The sequence below is a fragment of the Myiozetetes cayanensis genome, unplaced genomic scaffold (genome assembly GCF_022539395.1).
Source record: "Myiozetetes cayanensis isolate MyiCay16 unplaced genomic scaffold, myiCay2020 scf10, whole genome shotgun sequence".
Lineage (NCBI taxonomy): Eukaryota > Metazoa > Chordata > Aves > Passeriformes > Tyrannidae > Myiozetetes > Myiozetetes cayanensis.
Genome location: NW_026086605.1, coordinates 14,693,061 through 14,710,400, shown reverse-complemented (window position 1 = coordinate 14,710,400; position 17,340 = coordinate 14,693,061). Strand labels below are relative to the sequence as shown.

General features: G+C 57.9%; 4 protein-coding genes across 5 annotated transcripts; 2 read left to right on the top strand and 2 right to left on the bottom strand.

The window, feature by feature from the left end:
* CUTC (cutC copper transporter) lies at positions 1 to 4,457 on the bottom strand. 2 transcript variants are annotated; one of them, XM_050305402.1, is made up of 8 exons: positions 4,315 to 4,457; positions 4,184 to 4,243; positions 3,783 to 3,992; positions 2,567 to 2,602; positions 2,123 to 2,256; positions 1,530 to 1,557; positions 1,041 to 1,146; positions 1 to 437 (listed from the first exon to the last, which is right to left on the bottom strand). In XM_050305402.1, exons 1-8 carry the CDS (start codon positions 4,382 to 4,384, stop codon positions 326 to 328), a joined length of 756 nt encoding a protein of 251 aa, XP_050161359.1. In that variant the 5' UTR covers positions 4,385 to 4,457; the 3' UTR covers positions 1 to 325. The 2 variants fall into 2 exon arrangements, with proteins under 2 accessions (XP_050161359.1, XP_050161360.1); XM_050305403.1 differs by lacking the exon at positions 4,184 to 4,243 and having other exon boundaries at positions 4,315 to 4,418.
* A 417-nt stretch (positions 4,458 to 4,874) lies between these two features.
* On the top strand, positions 4,875 to 9,253 carry LOC126634768 (cytochrome c oxidase assembly protein COX15 homolog). Its single transcript, XM_050305428.1, has 8 exons — positions 4,875 to 5,020; positions 5,505 to 5,627; positions 5,862 to 6,048; positions 6,466 to 6,633; positions 7,155 to 7,236; positions 7,563 to 7,717; positions 8,616 to 8,729; positions 8,960 to 9,253. The coding sequence occupies exons 2-8, from the start codon at positions 5,527 to 5,529 to the stop codon at positions 9,089 to 9,091; spliced, it is 939 nt and encodes a 312-aa protein (XP_050161385.1). The 5' UTR covers positions 4,875 to 5,020; positions 5,505 to 5,526; the 3' UTR covers positions 9,092 to 9,253.
* Positions 9,254 to 9,453: 200 nt separating this feature from the next.
* On the top strand, positions 9,454 to 11,105 carry LOC126634769 (V-type proton ATPase subunit e 2). Its single transcript, XM_050305429.1, has 4 exons — positions 9,454 to 9,593; positions 9,675 to 9,722; positions 9,910 to 10,056; positions 10,311 to 11,105. The coding sequence occupies exons 1-3, from the start codon at positions 9,490 to 9,492 to the stop codon at positions 10,001 to 10,003; spliced, it is 246 nt and encodes an 81-aa protein (XP_050161386.1). The 5' UTR covers positions 9,454 to 9,489; the 3' UTR covers positions 10,004 to 10,056; positions 10,311 to 11,105.
* A 645-nt stretch (positions 11,106 to 11,750) lies between these two features.
* ENTPD7 (ectonucleoside triphosphate diphosphohydrolase 7) lies at positions 11,751 to 16,923 on the bottom strand. Its single transcript, XM_050305419.1, has 12 exons — positions 16,837 to 16,923; positions 16,583 to 16,750; positions 16,295 to 16,500; positions 16,061 to 16,211; positions 15,598 to 15,701; positions 15,468 to 15,524; positions 14,926 to 15,074; positions 14,676 to 14,842; positions 13,576 to 13,900; positions 13,390 to 13,475; positions 13,112 to 13,273; positions 11,751 to 12,956 (listed from the first exon to the last, which is right to left on the bottom strand). Exons 1-12 carry the CDS (start codon positions 16,842 to 16,844, stop codon positions 12,728 to 12,730), a joined length of 1,812 nt encoding a protein of 603 aa, XP_050161376.1. The 5' UTR covers positions 16,845 to 16,923; the 3' UTR covers positions 11,751 to 12,727.
* Positions 16,924 to 17,340: the final 417 nt, after the last annotated feature.

Sequence of the window (17,340 nt, the reverse complement as noted above, 5' to 3'; positions counted from 1 at the left end):
GAGGGGGCAGCTGCAGTGTTTATTTGACAATCACATGCAGTGCTACACAGTTCAGTCCCCCTACTTGTTCAGCTCTCTTCCTCCCAAATACTGCCCAACAGCTTGTTGCTGCAACATCTGGGAATGAGTCCTTTTATTTAAAATGGTCAACATCAGTTTCCAGGCCAGGGACTGGTCTTTCAGGGGAAGCCAAGGGAAGAGGTGTCAGGCTTCATCACCTAGTGCATGTCCTCTGCAGCCTGAGAACGGAAGCAGTACCCAACTGTCCATGTGGCAGGGAAGACCTTGGAGTCTCAGTGTCCTTGTCCCAGCACGGTGCCTTCCACTACAGAATGTTCTTTGCAATTGCGTTCAGGGTCCTCACTTTGGCCACATCTGCCACCTTTATGGAGTACTCAGGGGCAGAGAAGGACGCTCCCATGGCAACGTTCGGATTTCTGTTAGGAAAACCAATGGATACTATCTGTTGGTGATACAGATGGGTAAGAGAGAACACAAGAGAAAACCAAGAAAAAGCCTATGTCCCCTCATCTCAGAAGTGTCCAGAGAAACCTGCAGGTGCCACCCAAACCAAAGATGGGACAGTAACAGAAAGAATAATAATCCAAAGGTAAGAGACAACAGCATCAGCAGAAACCCAGTGCAGACCTGCAAATGAAACCCATTCCTTGCTCATTCCTCTGAGGCACATCCCACTGGCTTCCCAAATTCTACATGCTGGTGTTAAAAGTATAGGCAACTACATCCCAGAACCTGCCTTCCCAAGTGCCACACAAGTACACTCACAACTCCCAGGCCAGCAGAGAAATGCTCCAAGGATCTGGTTCTGCATGGAGCTCATGTCCAGATGAGGAGCACTATTGGATTCATACACTGCAGAATACCGTGTCAGGCACCTCTCACAATTTCAACCACAAGAGAGCAACAGCACCCAGGAAGTTGTCTGAAATTTATGCCTGTTCTACAAACTTATGTTCATACTCATCTAGCCTTTCCCTTTGTACAGTTCTGCTAAAATATAATCATAAATAATTAGTCACCTGAACTTCATCCCTGAGTCCCGGGCTGAGCGAGCAGAGCAGTGAAATTCAGAAGCAGTGGAGCCTTCCAGAATCCTCTGCAGGTTGCGCTCCGTGATGCCACCTCCTGGTGGGAACAAGCCCGATGTCAGACACCAAGGAGATGACACTGTCCCAGACCTGACATCACCCTGGGACCTACCCCTAAGGGACAAGCACCATATACACTGAAGGGAAAATACAGCCCTTGGGACAACAGAGACCCGGGCACACGAAAAGAGACAGGAGAAGGCTTGACTCATGTTCTCCCACAGAACCAGAGCTGTCCCCAGTTCCTGCAGTGAGCAGCAGCTGCAGAGCTCTAGGTGGCCTTTACTCACACCAGGGTAGGAGCTGCTCCTCCTGGGCACCTGGCTCAAAAAGCCAGATCAGAGTGGATCCCAAGGCAGGAGGTGAGGAAGGAAGGGCTAAGGATTGAGGACCTGGTACAAGATGACAAAAAACCATTACCTGGCACCACCACAATTCTGCCCTTTGCCTGAAAGAAGAATAACATGTTAGTGATATTGCTCAGCACTACATCCACATGTGCATTTGTGGGGTGGCAAAGAAACCTCACAGGCAGCACTTTCCATAAACACATGGATGTCACTGTGGCCTACAATTCATTCACTCTCACTCATCCTTTTTGTTCTATTCATGTTTTACAAGGAAACATGAAAAAGAATTGGCAGTTACAGCTAAAACCACCTGTCCCCATTCCCTCCTACCTCTGTATCCCACCTGGCTACCCGTTGCATTTCCCTAACAGGAACCGTGAGACACCCAGCAGGAACCTCACTTTGCTGTTTGCATGGGCTCATCACACCAGCTATTGAAACCAACTCCCACCACCCTCCCCACTGTCTGTGAGCAAGAATGACCCAACCAGTCTTTGCTGTGGGAGACTTTAGGGCCCAGCCTATGTGGACTTTGGAAAACAGATTAAAGCCAAGCAAGGGAGGAAAGGCAAGTGCTCCCTGACACAAGTCCCCTTACAGAAATGAGGGCTACCACAAAGTGCCCAGAGGTAGCAGCCACGGGGGAGCACAGCAAGCACTTACCTGTTCTGCAAGCCTCTTAATCAAGGACAATCCTTCCAGTGCTGAGCTGTCACAGCCACTCGTCAACACCCGCTCAAACCCCAGAGAAATCAGGGTCTCCAGTGCCACCAGAGGGTCGTGCACCATGTCGAAGGCTGAGAGACCAGAACAACAGCTCAGAAACCGGGCAGTTCATTGTGCTCAAGCCCTGTCCCCCAGTCAGCTCAGGCCCTTGCAGCAGTGCCAGGGCCACCATCTCAGCTCCTCAGACAGCTCCTCTCTCAGTGCAGTGACACAACTCTCCAAGCCTGAACCCCCTGGACCTTCCATCTCCTGCACAGCCTGCAGAGCTTTCCCCCTGCAGAGAAGGACCAAGGACCAGAGGAGCTCCCTCCCAGCCCCACCTGCCCCCAGCAATGGGGCACAGGGTGGTCCCTGCCTGGGCCGCTGTCCCCAGCGACTCACCGCGGTGAAACGTGACTGGCAGGGGACGGCACACGGCTGCAACAAGAAGACATATGGTCAGTCAGGGCTGGTACAGAGAGTCCCTTGTACTAGAACCAGAAAAGTACAGGACATGAAAGAGGGCAAAGGTTTCTCAAACCATTCTTAGGCAGTTCAGAAGAGTCCCAGTACTTGCTGGGAACAATGCAGCCAAGCTCTTTGGTGGGGAAGAGTTACTCTGTCCTTTGAGAAAGCAACAAACCATTTGTTTACCCATAAAGGGTAAGATCAAAACCTCCCATCTTGTCTGGAACATGCAGAACCTTCATTTCCACCACAGATGTTTTTCTCTGCAAGAAGGAAGCAGGGAAGTTCCTTTACCTAGGGAAAGGACAGGACCATTGCTCTTTGAAAGCAGGAGAGCTGATTTTTGTGATTTCTTTTACTACCTACGATTTCTGGTCTCAGACCACAGCAAACTTCACCAGTGCTGCTCTATTTACTGTGCAAAGTTTATTTATTTCTACAAAAAAAAAAAAAAATCCACATGCCCTAGAAACGCTGGTTGGTCCCAGCAGAGCACCTCACTGGCCTAGTGGAGCCAAGTCCTGGCAAGACCCTTTTCTTTTGCTGCACTCCTTACAGCACATTCACCTTTGTACAAGACCCTCAGCATCACACCACCAGGGAAAGGCTCAGCCCTCTTTAGCTTTGGCTGTAGCTCACAGAAAAGATTCAGAGAGAAAGGGTATTTGTTTCCATATGTTCATAGAATGGACCAACGATTTCCCACTGCTGCTTTAATAGTTTTTTACACGTTTCCACCTCTCTCTCGTTATCTTTTCTCACTGGGTGTGTTAAGAGAAAAAATGAAGATGAATTGCCAGCTACCCACAAGGCCAAGGTCCAGGATAACCTAGATACCTGCAGCAAGGAGATAAAGAAAAGAAGAATGGGAAAACAAAATGAAGGGAGAGAATTCCACAGTTTAATGCCCCTAAGCAGCTCATCTAAGCCTTCTCAGACCTTGCTTTTACTTCCCAGATGGCCTTAAACTCTCTGTGAATGGTTTGGGGCTGTGGGCCCTGGTCTGCAAAGTTTCTTAACTACTTAATATCTCAGGGGGGTGGCAGCACATGAAACTGCAGAAGGTGTAAAGAGACATGACCACAGAAGAGACATGCAGCTCTTTCTGGGCCCCTGTCCCAGCGCAGAGCCGTGCCTGTGGGCACCTCACCCAGCAGCGCCGTGCACAGCTCCGTGTCGATGCGCCCGTCCTCGGTGAGGGCTCCGAACACGAGCCCGTCGGCGCCGTGCAGCTTGGCCAGGCGGATGTCAGCCTTCATCACCTCCACCTCGCGGTCCGAGTACAGGAAATCGCCGCCGCGGGGCCGGATCATCACGAACACCGGCACCCGCACGCACTGCTTCACCACCTGCAGCAGCCCTGCGGGGGGCACGGCGGCTCAGCACCGGGCACGGCGGCTCAGCACCGGGCACGGCGGGGCAGCGCCCGGCACGGAGGCTCAGCACCGGGCACGGCAGCTCCGGCCCCGGGCGGGCGGGGCGGGAGCGGAGAGCGAGGGGAGAGGGGCGGGGCGGAGAGACGGCTGGGCAGAGGGCCCGGGGGGGGCTCACCCATGCTCGGGGTGGTCCCTCCTTCCACGAGGCCCGCGCACAGCTCGATCCGCCCGGCACCTGCGGAGAGACGCGTCAGAACCGGCCCCGCCGCGCCGCCGGCCCCTCCCGCGGGGCCCCCCGGGCCTTACCTCCGCGCTCCGCGTTGACGGCGGACTCCACCGAGTCCACGCACACCTCCATGAGGAACCCATCGTCCATGCCTGCGGGGCGGCAGCGCCGCGGTCACACCGGCTCCGTCCATGGCTCCCGCCCGCACCGCCCCGCTTCCGGCGCGGGCCCCGCCCCCCGGCCCCGCTTCCGGCCCCGCCCCCCGCGGCCGGGCCCGCACCACCGCCCGTCGGCGCGAGGGCGGGCGCGCGGGCGGACGGAGGCGCGAGCCGGGCGCGCACCGGCGGCGCGCGGCGCCCGCAAGCCCCGCCCCCGGTCCCTCGGCCCCGCCCCCGCCGCCCCGCGGGCCCGCCCCCGCCCCGCGCGCGCCCCGCTCACCTGCGCTGGCGGCGCGCGGGGTCGCTGCTCGCGCTGCCGGTCACGCGCCGCGCGATCGTCATGGCGACGCCCGGGTGTGCCCGGAAGGGCTCGCCCCGCGCTTCCGGCCGCCGCACTTCCGGCGCGGCTCGGGATGCTGCGGGCGGCGCTCGGCGGGGCCCGGGGGCCGTTCCCGGTGTGGGCACCCGCACCGCCCGCCCGCGGCCGCCTGCCCCCGCAGCGCTGGCTCCGGCTGCGGCTGCTGCACCGGGACACCCCGCCCGCCGCGCCGCCGCCCGCCGTGGGGCGATGGCTCCTGGTCTGCAGCGGCGCCGTGGCCGGTGCCGTGGTGCTGGGCGGCGTCACCAGGTGAGCGCGGCACCGCCAGCCTCGCTGGGGGCTCAGAGGGGGCCCTAGGGGCAGCGGTGCCGGCTGCCCGGCTGTCCACGCCCCCTGTGACCCCGCAGGAACCCGCACCGAGCGTGCCCGTGAGGGTGCTGTCGTGTCTGTCCGTCCCGGTTCAAGGGACGTGGTGAGGTAGGGCTGGGAGTACCAGAGAGACTTTCAGAGTGTGTTAATGCCATTTGGGGATGACTCTCTTACACATTTGTCGTAATTTTAGGTCTGATCACTTACAGACTGTCTGATTTCCATCCTGTTTCTTTCTCTGAGTTTCAGCGTTGTCTGAGCAACGGTTTTAAGATTTATTACAGAACTACAGAATATCCTGGGTTGGAAGGGACCATCCAAGTCCAGCTTTTGGGTTGCTGTGCAGGCAGCAGCTCTCACTTCAGCTCAGTGGATTTGCCTCCTGTCAGGGAGTGAGTTGTGCCTACTCTGTGTCTGCCCCCAGGCTGACAGAATCAGGCCTGTCCATGGTTGACTGGCACCTGGTGAAGGAGATGAAACCCCCGCAGACACAGCAGGAGTGGGAAGCTGAGTTCCAGAAGTACCAGCAGTTCCCCGAGTTTAAAATGTGAGTGTACAAAATTGGAAGGAGAGTGGGCCGAGACCATCCCTCCTTTGACTGAGCCACTCAGGGAGCTCTTGTAAGAAGGAAGATGTTTGCTGAAGTCACTAGAAAGGCACACAAAGCCTGCTGGTGGTGGCTCCTTCCTTTCTCTGAGGAAGGCGACCCTCTGTCGTGCAAAGTTCAGTGTAAGGCTGTTGCATCACATGAAAAGGCTCTTTGTTTTACTGTCTTTAACAGCCTGAACCACGACATGACCCTGGCGGAGTTCAAGTTCATTTGGTACATGGAGTACTCGCACCGCATGTGGGGCCGTGTGGTGGGCCTGGCCTACATCCTGCCCGCAGCCTACTTCTGGCACAGGGGCTGGCTCAGCCGACCCCTCAAGGGCCGTGTGCTCGCCCTCTGTGGGCTGGTCTGCTTCCAGGTGAGAGGGCTTTGCAGCCACGGGGATTATCGTAGAATCACAGAATGACCTTAAGGATTACCCAGCTCCAACCCCCCCTCTCACTAGAACAGGTTGCTCAGAGCCCCATCCAGCCTGGCCTTGAACACTTCCAGGGATGGGACATCTGCAGCTTCTCTAGGCAAACTGTTCTAGTGCCTCACCCACCCCCACAGTAAAGAATTTTTTCCTAATATCTAATCTAAACCCCCTCTCTTTCAGTTTGGTATCTTCTGACCGAGCATACCTGACTCAGGGGGATTTGTGACAGCTTGGGGGGTGTCAGTGCTGGTAGCAGGTTGAAGGCAGAGGAAACAAGTTGATTTGCCCCTAATGTTTATCTGGTCTTAATAGTTGTTGCTGCCCTGCTTGGCTGTAACCCCTCTCCTGGTCTGTTAGGGGCTGCTGGGGTGGTACATGGTGAAGAGTGGGCTGGAGGAGAAGCCAGACTCGTACGACATCCCTCGGGTCAGTCAGTACCGCCTCGCAGCACACCTCGGCTCTGCACTGGTCCTGTACTCTGCCAGCCTGTGGACAGGGCTGTCTCTGCTGCTTCCACAACACAAGGTATGGAGTGCTGTGTCAGGTGTCAAAAGCTCATGGCAGTGTCAATTCAGAGGTCTGGAGTGTGATGTGAAGGGTGGGGAAAGGATGGTGCTCTGTTTTAGTCTGAGTTCCTGACTTTGACCTAATATTTACAAAATACTTACAGTTGTACAAAATACCATTCTGTAAACTTCCTGGTTATGGGACACTTCCTTTGTCTTATGCTATTTGGCTCAAAAGGGATTAGACTCAGAACTTGTGGCAGCTCAGGCAGGGGTGTGCCTGGCTGGGCTAAATGGTTTGTGCCAGTAACTGTCCAGTGGCCACTTCAGTTTCTGCTCAGGGTTGGACTTGATTAGCCATGGTTTTGAGAAACCCCTGAAGTGTGACTGCTATGTGGTGGTCTATAGATTTCTCCTGTAAAATAAAGGCAAAGCCATTGTCCTGTATATGCAGTGAAGGCTTTTCTTAGCTGCTGCCAACGGTACTGGAAATGCTTTGCCTTGATTTTTTTCTGGTTTTCTTTGGTTTTTATTTTACAGTTGCCTGAAACCCATCAACTCCTTCGCTTGAAACAGTATGCTCATGGCACTACAGCTCTCATTTTTCTTACTGCTCTTTCAGGTAAGGCTCTTTCTTTCTACTGTTCCATTTGCCACTCATTCCTCTCTGCTGTTTGTTTCTTTTTCTTCCGATCTGGTGGGGACTTTGAGCATCCCCATACATTCTCTGGGAAACCTGCTGCTGTCACGGAGCTTACAGTCAAGAACAGCCTTACTGATCGTGAGCAGGTGGAGATGTGCCTTCCAGCCTGCCTGTGCTGTGTGATCTCTGTGTATGTTTCTAAAAGAAATTCAGGATCAAGCTGAGCTCTTGAATCAGAGCTGATGAACGTGGACTGACACCTTTGCCTACTCTGGTAGTCTTTATATTTTGCTCTGGAATTGCAGGTGCCTTTGTGGCAGGGCTGGATGCTGGCCTTGTGTACAATTCCTTCCCCAAAATGGGGGAGCGATGGATCCCAGATGATCTCCTTGCCTTCTCCCCTGTGCTGAGAAATATCTTTGAGAATCCTACAACTGTACAGTTTGATCACAGGATCTTGGTAAGTGCTGTCTTCCTGATATGTCTGGGCTGCTTCTTGGTTGCCTCCTGCAGCCAAGCTGTCCTCTTTAGGCTGTGGTTCTTTCTGTCAACTTGAGTGATTTCCAGGGTGTCCAAAGGGCCTGAGAGCATCTTACCAATTTGCTTCTGCAGGAAGAGGAAGTTTAGCATTCTTATTTTCAATGTGGCCTTCTTCCTTAAGGAGGTCTTCCTCCTGCGCAAGTAACAGACTTTGTTTCTTTGTGTCTCCTTTTCCATAACGTGAGCTACAGTGGGAGGTAACCCTTGCTATTGAGATGTCTGGGAAAGCTGTGTGAAATAAAACTTGGAAATCCTGATAGTGAATGCTTCCTCCAGCATTTCTGAACATGCTTTACACAGTAGTGCCCTCCCTGTGAAAACATCAGCTAGTTAGAGCAATCCGATTATTAAATACCACTGGCAGCACTGCTGTGAACTAAGCCATGGCTAAGACTAAAAAGGAAGATTAGGTGGAATTCCCTGGGCTGACCTGCACAGCAAGATTATGCTGGTGCACTACAGCCTAGTAGTGGAAAGGAGATCAGTTTTCCAGATGACAGCTTCCACCTTCAGTTGTGAAGGTAACAGCTGGGAAGAGGGCAGACATAATCCCTAATGAATAAAAGAAGAAAAGCTGTTGGAAAGTAAAGCATTAATTTGGAGCAAAATGAAACTCTCTGTAACTTCAGTTAAATTTCAGAGTTGTTAACCTCACGGTGTGGGAGCTCTGGGATTTGGTCATGGCCATTAACATGTTTCTGTGGTTAAATATAGCACACAGAATTTCTTCTAATGCATGGAAGGTGCAGCCAAAGGCCACTGCACCCTTTTCCTTTCAACTTTTATGGAAGGATGGTTGTTTCGCTTCCCTTCTATAGGGAATTGCCTCTGTCACAGCTGTCACAGCACTGTACCTCTTCTCGCGGAAGATCCCACTCCCTCGCAGGACCAGGATGGCTGTGACTTCCTTACTGGCTGTGGCTTGCATGCAGGTACTGCCTTTTTTGTTGCTGTTGCCTCAGCTTGGATCTGGGCCCAAGAGCTTGGAGCTGAGAGGTGGAGCTGCCTAGACCCTGCACCTCACCATACAGCATGCACACTCTGAATTTGGGGGTGGAAAGTCTTGCTGTGGCTGTGAGCCTTTCTGCACCACACTTTGTGCTGGGGATGGTATCAGTGGTGCATCCACAGCTGCTCTTAACCTCTTCTCCCTTTTTGGCAGGTGGGCCTGGGCATCAGCACCCTGCTGCTCTATGTTCCCACACCTCTGGCTGCCACCCACCAGTCAGGCTCCCTGGCACTGCTCAGCATGGCTCTGTGGCTCATGATCGAGCTCCGGAGAGTCCCCAAGTAACCCACCGGCAGGAGAGCCCTCCCCGTGGGAGCTGCAGCGCCGGACCCAGGGGCGGCCCGGAGCCCTCACCCCGGGTGCGCGGTGGGATGCGCGCACGGCCGGGTTGGCGCAGGGAGGCGGCGCGTGTGAGTGTGAACTTTGTACCATAAAGAGTTTTTCGGACGAACCCGTTTGTGGCTGGGGCTCCTTTCGGGAGCGAGCGCGGGGCGCGCCGGCGGGCCCGGGCCGCGCTGGGCCGAGCGGAGCCGAACGGGGCCGAGCCGAGCCGAGCGCAGCCGGGCGTCTCCGCCAATGGCAGGCGGCGCTGGCGGCAGCGCGGCGCGTTCGGCCCGCGGATTGGCCGCGTGCCGCGGCAGTGGGCGGGGCGGGGCCCGCGGAGCGGCCGGAGCGGGGCGGCCATGACGGCGCACAGCTTTGCGCTGCCGCTCGTCCTCTTCTCCGCCTTCTGGGGCCTCGTGGGCATCGCCGCCCCCTGGTTCGTGCCCAAGGGGCCGAACCGCGGGTGAGTGGGGGCTCGAGGGTACCGCGGGCGGGGGGAGTTCCAGGGCCGGGCCTCCCCGTGCTAACGCCGGTGTCTCCGCAGGGTGATCATCACGATGCTGGTCACCACGGCCGTGTGCTGTTACCTCTTGTGAGTACCTTCTCCCGCCCTCTGTTGGCTTCCCCGGGCCTGGTGGCCGCTGCCCAGCCTCCTCCCGTGGGTGGACGGGACAGCGCCCGGGCTGCGGTCCGCCTCCTTCCCGGGCCCGTCACCCCCTGGGTGCTCTGGCCCTGCCTCCGTGCCACCGGGGCTGATGGCACATTGTGTCCCTTTGCAGCTGGCTCATCGCCATCCTGGCGCAGGCCAACCCCCTGTTCGGGCCGCAGCTGAAGAACGAGACCATCTGGTACGTGCGCTTCCTCTGGGAGTGAGCAGTTCCCAGGAGCCGGCGCCTGAACCGAGACCCCCCGCCAAATCCATCACCGTGAGTGGGCAGAGGGCTGGGGTGGCAGAGATATCTTCGCCTGCCTCTGTCAGGCAGGGGAGGGAGCTGCAACCTGGCTCGTGCCAGGCTTAGGGAGATGATTGGGCTTCTGTGCATTGTGGCTGTGGTGAGCTGGTCTCCGTGTAGTGCTGCGGGCTCTGCACTGGGCCTGAGCAAACTAAGCACCGTGGTTCTCTAGGTTTGTGGGAGCTTCCTCGTGGGTGTTAACTTCTGCTCCTTTCTCCCTCCCCCAGCTCTTGCAGCTGTTCCAGCCTCTACCCTCCTGTACCAGGCAGCCCCCAGAGGTGCTGGGACAGAGGCTGGACCCGCTGCCCCAGCGCACCTGGAGCACTGCGACCTGGACCCATGATGGCTCGGCCCCTGAGCATGGCAGACAGCACCCCTGGACAAGGGCCTAGTAAACTGGCAATGGGAGCAGCCAGGGAGAGATCCCTTCAGCTGCCCAAGTGCTGCAGTCATTGAGCACCATCCTGCAAGGGATCTGTGTGTGTTGGGGTTCCAGCGGATCCTGTCCCAGCAGTGCTCACCCTGTTCCCTCAGTGCACTCAGCCCTAGCCCGCAAGTGAAACCCCTGCTCGTAGCCCAGGCTGCCCACCTTGTTGCCCTATCCCTGGTCATTTCAGGCACCAGCTGCCCCTCTGCATGACAACGCAGGACCCACTGCAGCCTCTGTCTATCTTCTGTGGTGGGGGGTGGTCCCTACTAAGACAGATTGTGGCTGTGGGTGGGAGAAGGGAGGGCTGACCCTGGAGGAGCATGCAGACCCCCTTAGATGTGGTAAGGGAGGTGCTGGGGTCTGCTGGAGGAGATGAAAGGAGGGCTGTGTCTCCCACCTCAGCAGTGAGGCAGCTGCAGTAGCGTCTAGGTATCTCCACCACAGTGACATGGGTCCAGGTTGTGAGAAGAACACAGTAGGGCATTGTGTTTTAGGTTTCCCCTTATTGATGAGATAATTTATCTGTATTTATTTATTTATTTGTCTGTGTTCAATTTGTGTTGTGGAAATAAATCCTTTTTCTAATAAGTGATGCTGGAGGCTGAGTCGCTGCTTTGAGGCTGAGGAACAGTCTTGGTCTTATTTAGACATCTTTCCTTCCCCCAAACGCTGCTCTTACAGCATGAGAACAAGGCTGGGATCCTCAGTTGTTGAGCCGGAGGTTGGCAGCACACTGGTGCATGGAAAATTTTATCCTTGATGCCACCTGTGCACTCATGCTGTGGGACCAGGGTCACAGGTAGGCAACAGTGCATGCCAGAGGGAGAACCAGCTGTCTGCCCAGCCTCTCACACTAGGCAGCTATGCTGGGGCCATCCCCATGCCTGTGCAGCAGCTGGAGCAGCTTACTGGCCTCTTTGCCAGGCAGCTCTGTGAGACTGGGGTGGGAAATAAGGTAAAATACAGGGACCAATATCTTCCAGGAGCTCTGAGTGGGCAGGCTTTTCCTCTTAGCAGGAGGGCAGCAAAGGATGCTGTCTCCAAGGATCACAAGTTTGGTTTGGACCAGAGCTCCATGTCCTGTTACCAGCTCAGCTGAGCTCAGCTGTCCTGCTGGAATAACAGGGAACAGGAAAGGAGTTCCATCATCCTGCCATGGCAGCACAGATGTGCAGCCCCCCAGCCACTCCACCAGCCAGGAGCTGGGGAGCTGCTCCCTAGAAAACAAGACCAGTGCTGGATGGCTCAAGGAGTTGTTTATTGCTACAGGAATGGGAACGGCTGAGTTCAAGTAAAAAGTGATGAAGTTCATTGGACCATCAGTGGGCTCCAGCCCCAGGGGAGGAAGCCTTGTGCTTGTGTGCACAGCCACAGCCTGGACGTGTCCTGGGACACAGCTGGGCTGGAGGTGGTTCTCCCATGGGCAGGCCCAGCCTGCGCTCACAGGGGAAAGAATCACAGGTCCTGACACTAGTGCCCAGTTAACATGTGGGACAACACGGGGCAGATGTGCCCAGGAGGGAATGTTTGAAAGGAATGGCTGCCCGCTTTGGTGGTGCCTTAGGAACCAATCAGTCACCCCTCAGGGCTGAGTCTGGGATGCTGGTATGAGGATTGTCCTAGAAGGGTAAGACATGGCAAAGGCCATGATACCTTTTCAGGAATGCTCCAAGAAGGGCCAGGCTGGGCAGAGCAGCCTGGTGGAACTCGTAGCTCACCTGGTTCCTGCAGTAACTTTGCTAGTGACTGCTGTTCTCCAGCCTGTGGGCTTGTCAGGGCGTGCAGAAAGGCCACCCCATGTGATGAACCACAGCACCTCACCAGGTTGCTCTGCAAACCAGTGGCTGAGTCACGGGGTGGCCCAGTGCTTCGGGCCACAGTCCTAGGTTGGCTGCCTCAGTGATAGCGTCCTGTTATCTGAGGGACCTGCCAGGGCTCTAGCCTTGACCCCACTGGCAGCAGAGGACTTTGCTCCACACCACCTAGTGAGGCACAGGCCAGAGGGCAAGGAATACAAAGATTACAGCTGGGGCAAGGTGGAGAGGAAAGCTCTGGCATCCATAGGTGCCGCAGCCCCCAGGCTCTGGTTCTGATGCGGAGATGATGGAGTGCAGAGTTGAGATGGCCTTCAAGAAAGAGTCCAAGCCCTCGGAGCCCAGGTTGTCAGCCAGTCCTGGTTCTGCTGGTGCAACAGGACAGTGGGTACCACCGGTGTCATGGCACATTTCCCTGGCCCAGAGGCACCACCACCTTGTCCAGCCAGAGCAGGGTGTGCTGGGCCGTGCGCAGCTGCCGGCGGTGGATGCGGCGCAGCCGCAGGAGGTAGAGGACGATGGCCACTGCTACCACCAGGATGCAGGCAAAGAAGAGATAGTGGTTGTAGACAAAAGAGAGGCGCAGCCAGGAGGCATGTGCTTGCCGGATGCTCTCCTGACGGAGATCCCTGTGGAGAGAAAACGTCAGGACTGGCCAGGGTCCTGCCATGGTCTGTGCTGCCACTCCCCTTCTGGGGATGGCAAAGCCCTCACCTAGTGCAGTTACACCTACTCCTTCCCAACCACCCTTCCCTGCCTGATGCCATCAGCATGCCAACGGTACCTGAGTGGCAGAAATCTTGTCTTGTAGAGGATGGCTCCCAGCGTCCACTGCACCTCCCGGTCGTACACCAGCTGGGCCGTGCGCAGGCTTGGGTACTCCAGAGGGAACTGGAAGCCCTCGTGAAGGACTTGGTACATCCAGGCTGATTTGAAGCACTGATACCTGCAGGCACAGCACCCAGGAGCATCAGCCAGACACTGCCACCTGCACCAGTCCCTTACCACAGCAAAAGCCTCCCAGGAGGTCCAGCCATAGCATCCCCCAGCAAATCCATTTACTTCAGCCGGTGCTGGTCAGCATGCGCTGAGTAGAGGCCACCACGGAAACGCTGGGTCAGCACCTCCCAGCGCTGGCTGCAGTACTCCTGCCAGAAGGAGAAGTTGGGGTTCAGAGCAGAGAAACAGCCCTCACTCCCAGCCCCAGGTACAGCAGCTTCCCAGCCCCTGGGCTGGGGCAGCACCCACCTGAGCGGCAGAGGTGAAGGTGGGGGCACTGTATTGACCTCCCAGGCGCAGCACGTCCTCGGTGCAGTAGAAGAACTCAGAGAAGCCATAAAACTCGCTGTTGCTAAAGTCGATGGGTGCTTTGTAGGCCCCCAGGAGGGAGTCCTGGCTGCTGTTGGACCCTGCCAGAAGGGGCTGCAGCAGCTTTGCACAGGCCTGCCAGTCCCCTCGTCCCCGCACGTACAGGGTTTGGCCACCCCTCGTCACTGTATCCTCCAGCCCCACAGGCAGGCAGGGGTCCAGGAAGGGCATCTTGGGACTCAGCCCTGTCTGCTGGCTGTGCAGGCTGGAAAGTCAAGGAAGGAACAGCAGTTGCACATGGAGTTCTATACCACCTCCCAGAAGCGTAGTCTAGCACTGTCCCACATCCAGATACCCCTTACACTAGACCAGGCTGTGTTCCCTTGTACCCCGCAGTGCTGGCACTTGCCCTGCCACCTCTTCCCAAGCTGAACTCGACAGACCTGTCACGCTGACCTGCAGCTACGTTCTCCAAGCACCTGCAGGGTGCAACAATGCACAGCCCACCCCACCCAGCTCACAGGGATCTGTGCCCCTGCACAGCCCCTGGGGATCTGGAGGCAGGGTTTGCTGCCGGCACCAGAGTACCTGGGCACCAAGCCTCTCCACCTCTGGCAACAGCTTCACGTAGTGCTCTTGGAAGGAAAGGAGAGACAGGACACAGAGAGCTTGAGGTGGGGATGTAATGGAAAGATGTGCTGAGTGATTCGGTGCTGGAGAAGGAGGGAAAGTCAGAGAAGGAAAAGCCAAAAGCCACTAGAGGGGCCTCCCTGTAGCCTGTTATGAGGAGAGAAGGAGGAAGGCAGGGAGCTGTGGCACTGCTAATGTCTGCCAGGCTTGGAAAAGGGCAGCACCCATGCACCCTGTGCCAGCCCAGGCATCTGCTGCTGCCACACAGCAGCTGCCAACGTGGCTGTGGGAGCTGTTATCGCCACAGGCAGCTTTTGAGTCAAATCCAAGGGGGAGAGGGCAGCATGAAGTAACCAGCACCTCATTTCACAATGCCCCAGCAGGAGCACCGCTAGGTGAGGCAGCAATACCGGTTGTGCACATAGGTTTGGTTCAGCACCAGCTCCTCGTAGCGCTGCCGGGCAAAATTGCCCCCAAAGCCCAGGAAGGTGTTGACGTAGACACGGTACACATGGCCAGTGTGCTGCACGTCACAGCCCAGGTTGAATTCTGCCAGCAAGCTCTTAGCAGCCTCCTCCTAGAGAGGCAGAATGGTCCTTGATCAGCAGCAACCCAGGGAAGGCAGGGGCTGCTCTTAGGGCCAACCAGGCACACACGCACCTGCTGAGGGGAGGAGATGGCTCCGGAGTCGGGCACTTCGTAGGCAATCTGCAGGGAGGCACCTCCCATGTCCAAGATCCCAACTGTTCGTTTCCGAACCAGGGACTTCCCCTGGTCCCCCAGCGCCACAGTGACCATTGCATCCTCCTCTGCAACCCACAGCAGCATGTCAGAGAGGGGCAGGGCCTGGGGCAGTCTCTTCCCTTCCACCATTACCCCCCACAGCTGACAGGTCCTGGCACTCAGGACTGGCCACACCCTGGCTTTGTAGGTTCCCCCAAGGCATCCCCAGGTGGAAGCCACAACAGGAACACTATCACAAACCCTCTCTCCCCAGTTCTTCTCCCAAAATGCTGCAAATGGACCCCTCACACAGGAACTTGTTCCTGTAACCAGAGCAAGGGCCCCTCCAAGTCCCAGATCCCAGATTCACCCATGTTGCTGACTACTGCAGAGGTTGCTCTTAGCTCCAGCACTGGGGCAAAGGTCCAGCAGGGCTCTGATCAGACCCTCCCAGCTGTTCTACAACCAGCCAGACTCACCATCCTCGTGATCAAACCGTCCCAGGACAAAGTTGATGCCAATCCAAGCATAGACACCTGCACAAGATAGAAAATGTAATTATGACAATATACTAAAGAACAACAAGCAGTGCTCTGTGGTAGCTCCTACCTTCCTGTTTCCCTGAGATTACTTCTGCATGTGATTTGGAGAAGAGGAAATCAAACTCCAGGGGCACGTTTTTCACCAAGTCCTCCAGGATTGCAGCTTGCTGCCTGCAAGAGCGTGGGAGAGGAACAGATGCTGGGGGACCTTTACCATCAAGGCTGGTGAACAGACAGTAGGGATCACCCAGCACTGCATCCCCCGTTCAGCCCCACAAGCCGTGCTGCTGCACCCAGCATGCTTTGAGACAAGAAATACACCTATCTGTTTGAGATCCTCAGCAAAAAGCCTCAACTCCCTCCCAGCATGCTCAAATCCTCCTCCTACATCCCTCACCGCTTGCCCCAAGAACGTGCCCTTTCCTTTCTCAATTCCCCCTCCAGATTCCCAATTTTCCCAAAGAGACAGCTGTTGGGGCTGAGAGGTTCCAGCGCATCCCTGGCTCGCCCAACGCGGACCACGAACTCACCGCTCGGGCAGCAGCCGCATGCCCGCCGTGCACAGGATGTACAGCGGCGTTTCCTTGTGCTTCTGGGCCGGGACGTGGGCGGCCGCGAACCGCAGGAGCGGGCGCAGGTAGGGGGTAGCCTGCTCGGGGGCCGCCGCCGTCACGGAGATGCCTGTGCGGGGAAGGGGCTGTGAGAAACCCGCTCCGTCGGTGCGCAGGGGGCTCGGGCTGGGGACGGACAGCGGCGGCACCCACCCGGTTTAATCTTCTTGACGACGGGGCGGCTACTCTTGTCCCTCATCTGCTTGATGTCCAGCAGGTCGTGCGGGTTTCCGTTGTGCGGGGGCCAGAAGTAGACGAAGACGCGGGACCCGCTGCTCCCGCAGTCCACCACCACGCCGTAGTTAAGGGCCGAGTCCTCGGTGTCGGTGGCCATCAGCTCCTCCGCCCGCGCCAGGTACCTGGGGCAGGGCGGCGGGGCGGCTCAGCACCGGCGGCTCCGCACCGGCGACCCCGCTCCCCCGGCACCCCGGCCCCGCTCACCTCTCGTCCCGCCGGGCGCCGCGGGGTGGCGCGGCCCAGGGACGGGGCACGGCACCCGCCAGCAACAGCAGCAGCCCCAGGAGCAGGGCGAGCCCCAGCGCCACCGGGCGCTGCCGTGGCCCCGGGCACGGTCCCGCCGAGCGCCACGACAGGCAGGAAACGCCGATCCTGCAAGGCAGAGGCCACACCTCAGCACCGGGACAGCACCAGCACCGGCACCAGCCCCCGGTGCGGTGCGGCCCGGCCCCACTCACCTGGCCATGTGCGCCCACGGCCGCCCGCCCGCGCATCGCCGCTGGCGGCCCCGCCGCCGGCACCGGCGGACACGTCACCGCCGCCGCCGCCGCGCCCCGCCGAGCGGAGCTCCGCCCACGGTCACACGGGGACCAATCGGCGCCGCCGACCTCGCCGCGGCCCCGCCCACGCGGCCCGGCGACCAATCGGATCGGGGTGAGACGCGCCCCCCCGCCCGGTGGGGGCGGGGCTCGCTTCGCCCTTGCTCCCGCGCCCGACCTTCGCTGTGAGGCGTCACGCGGGGCCCCAGCCAATCCCGGCCGCCCAAATAAACAGCACGCGCCGCCGGACGGAGCGGCGGGCCCGCCGGCCAATGGCGGCTCTCAGGCCGGCCAAAGGTCGCGGGCCCGCCGGCCAATGGGCCGCGCGGCGGGGCGGGCCGCGAAGTTGGGACGCCCAATGGGCCGCGCGGGCCGGCAGGGCGGGCAGTCCCGGCAGCCAACGGGCGGTGCGCCGGGGCGCGC

Excerpts from the sequence above, each read along its gene's own strand:
- CUTC (XM_050305402.1), bottom strand. The coding sequence starts at position 4,384 with ATGGACGATGGGTTCCTCATGGAGGTGTGCGTGGACTCGGTGGAGTCC. Across the intron at positions 1,558-2,122 it reads TTAAGAGGCTTGCAGAACAG|GCAAAGGGCAGAATTGTGGT; the intron begins GTAAGTGCTTGC and ends TTCTTCTTTCAG. Across the intron at positions 1,147-1,529 it reads CAGAATTGTGGTGGTGCCAG|GAGGTGGCATCACGGAGCGC; the intron begins GTAATGGTTTTT and ends TGTTCCCACCAG.
- LOC126634768 (XM_050305428.1), top strand. The coding sequence starts at position 5,527 with ATGGTTGACTGGCACCTGGTGAAGGAGATGAAACCCCCGCAGACACAG. Across the intron at positions 6,049-6,465 it reads GTGGGCTGGTCTGCTTCCAG|GGGCTGCTGGGGTGGTACAT; the intron begins GTGAGAGGGCTT and ends CTGGTCTGTTAG. Across the intron at positions 6,634-7,154 it reads TGCTGCTTCCACAACACAAG|TTGCCTGAAACCCATCAACT; the intron begins GTATGGAGTGCT and ends TTTATTTTACAG.
- LOC126634769 (XM_050305429.1), top strand. The coding sequence starts at position 9,490 with ATGACGGCGCACAGCTTTGCGCTGCCGCTCGTCCTCTTCTCCGCCTTC. Across the intron at positions 9,594-9,674 it reads CCCAAGGGGCCGAACCGCGG|GGTGATCATCACGATGCTGG; the intron begins GTGAGTGGGGGC and ends GTGTCTCCGCAG. Across the intron at positions 9,723-9,909 it reads GCCGTGTGCTGTTACCTCTT|CTGGCTCATCGCCATCCTGG; the intron begins GTGAGTACCTTC and ends GTCCCTTTGCAG.
- ENTPD7 (XM_050305419.1), bottom strand. Across the intron at positions 16,501-16,582 it reads GGCGCCCGGCGGGACGAGAG|GTACCTGGCGCGGGCGGAGG; the intron begins GTGAGCGGGGCC and ends GCCCTGCCCCAG. Across the intron at positions 13,476-13,575 it reads CCTTCACCTCTGCCGCTCAG|GAGTACTGCAGCCAGCGCTG; the intron begins GTGGGTGCTGCC and ends TCCTTCTGGCAG.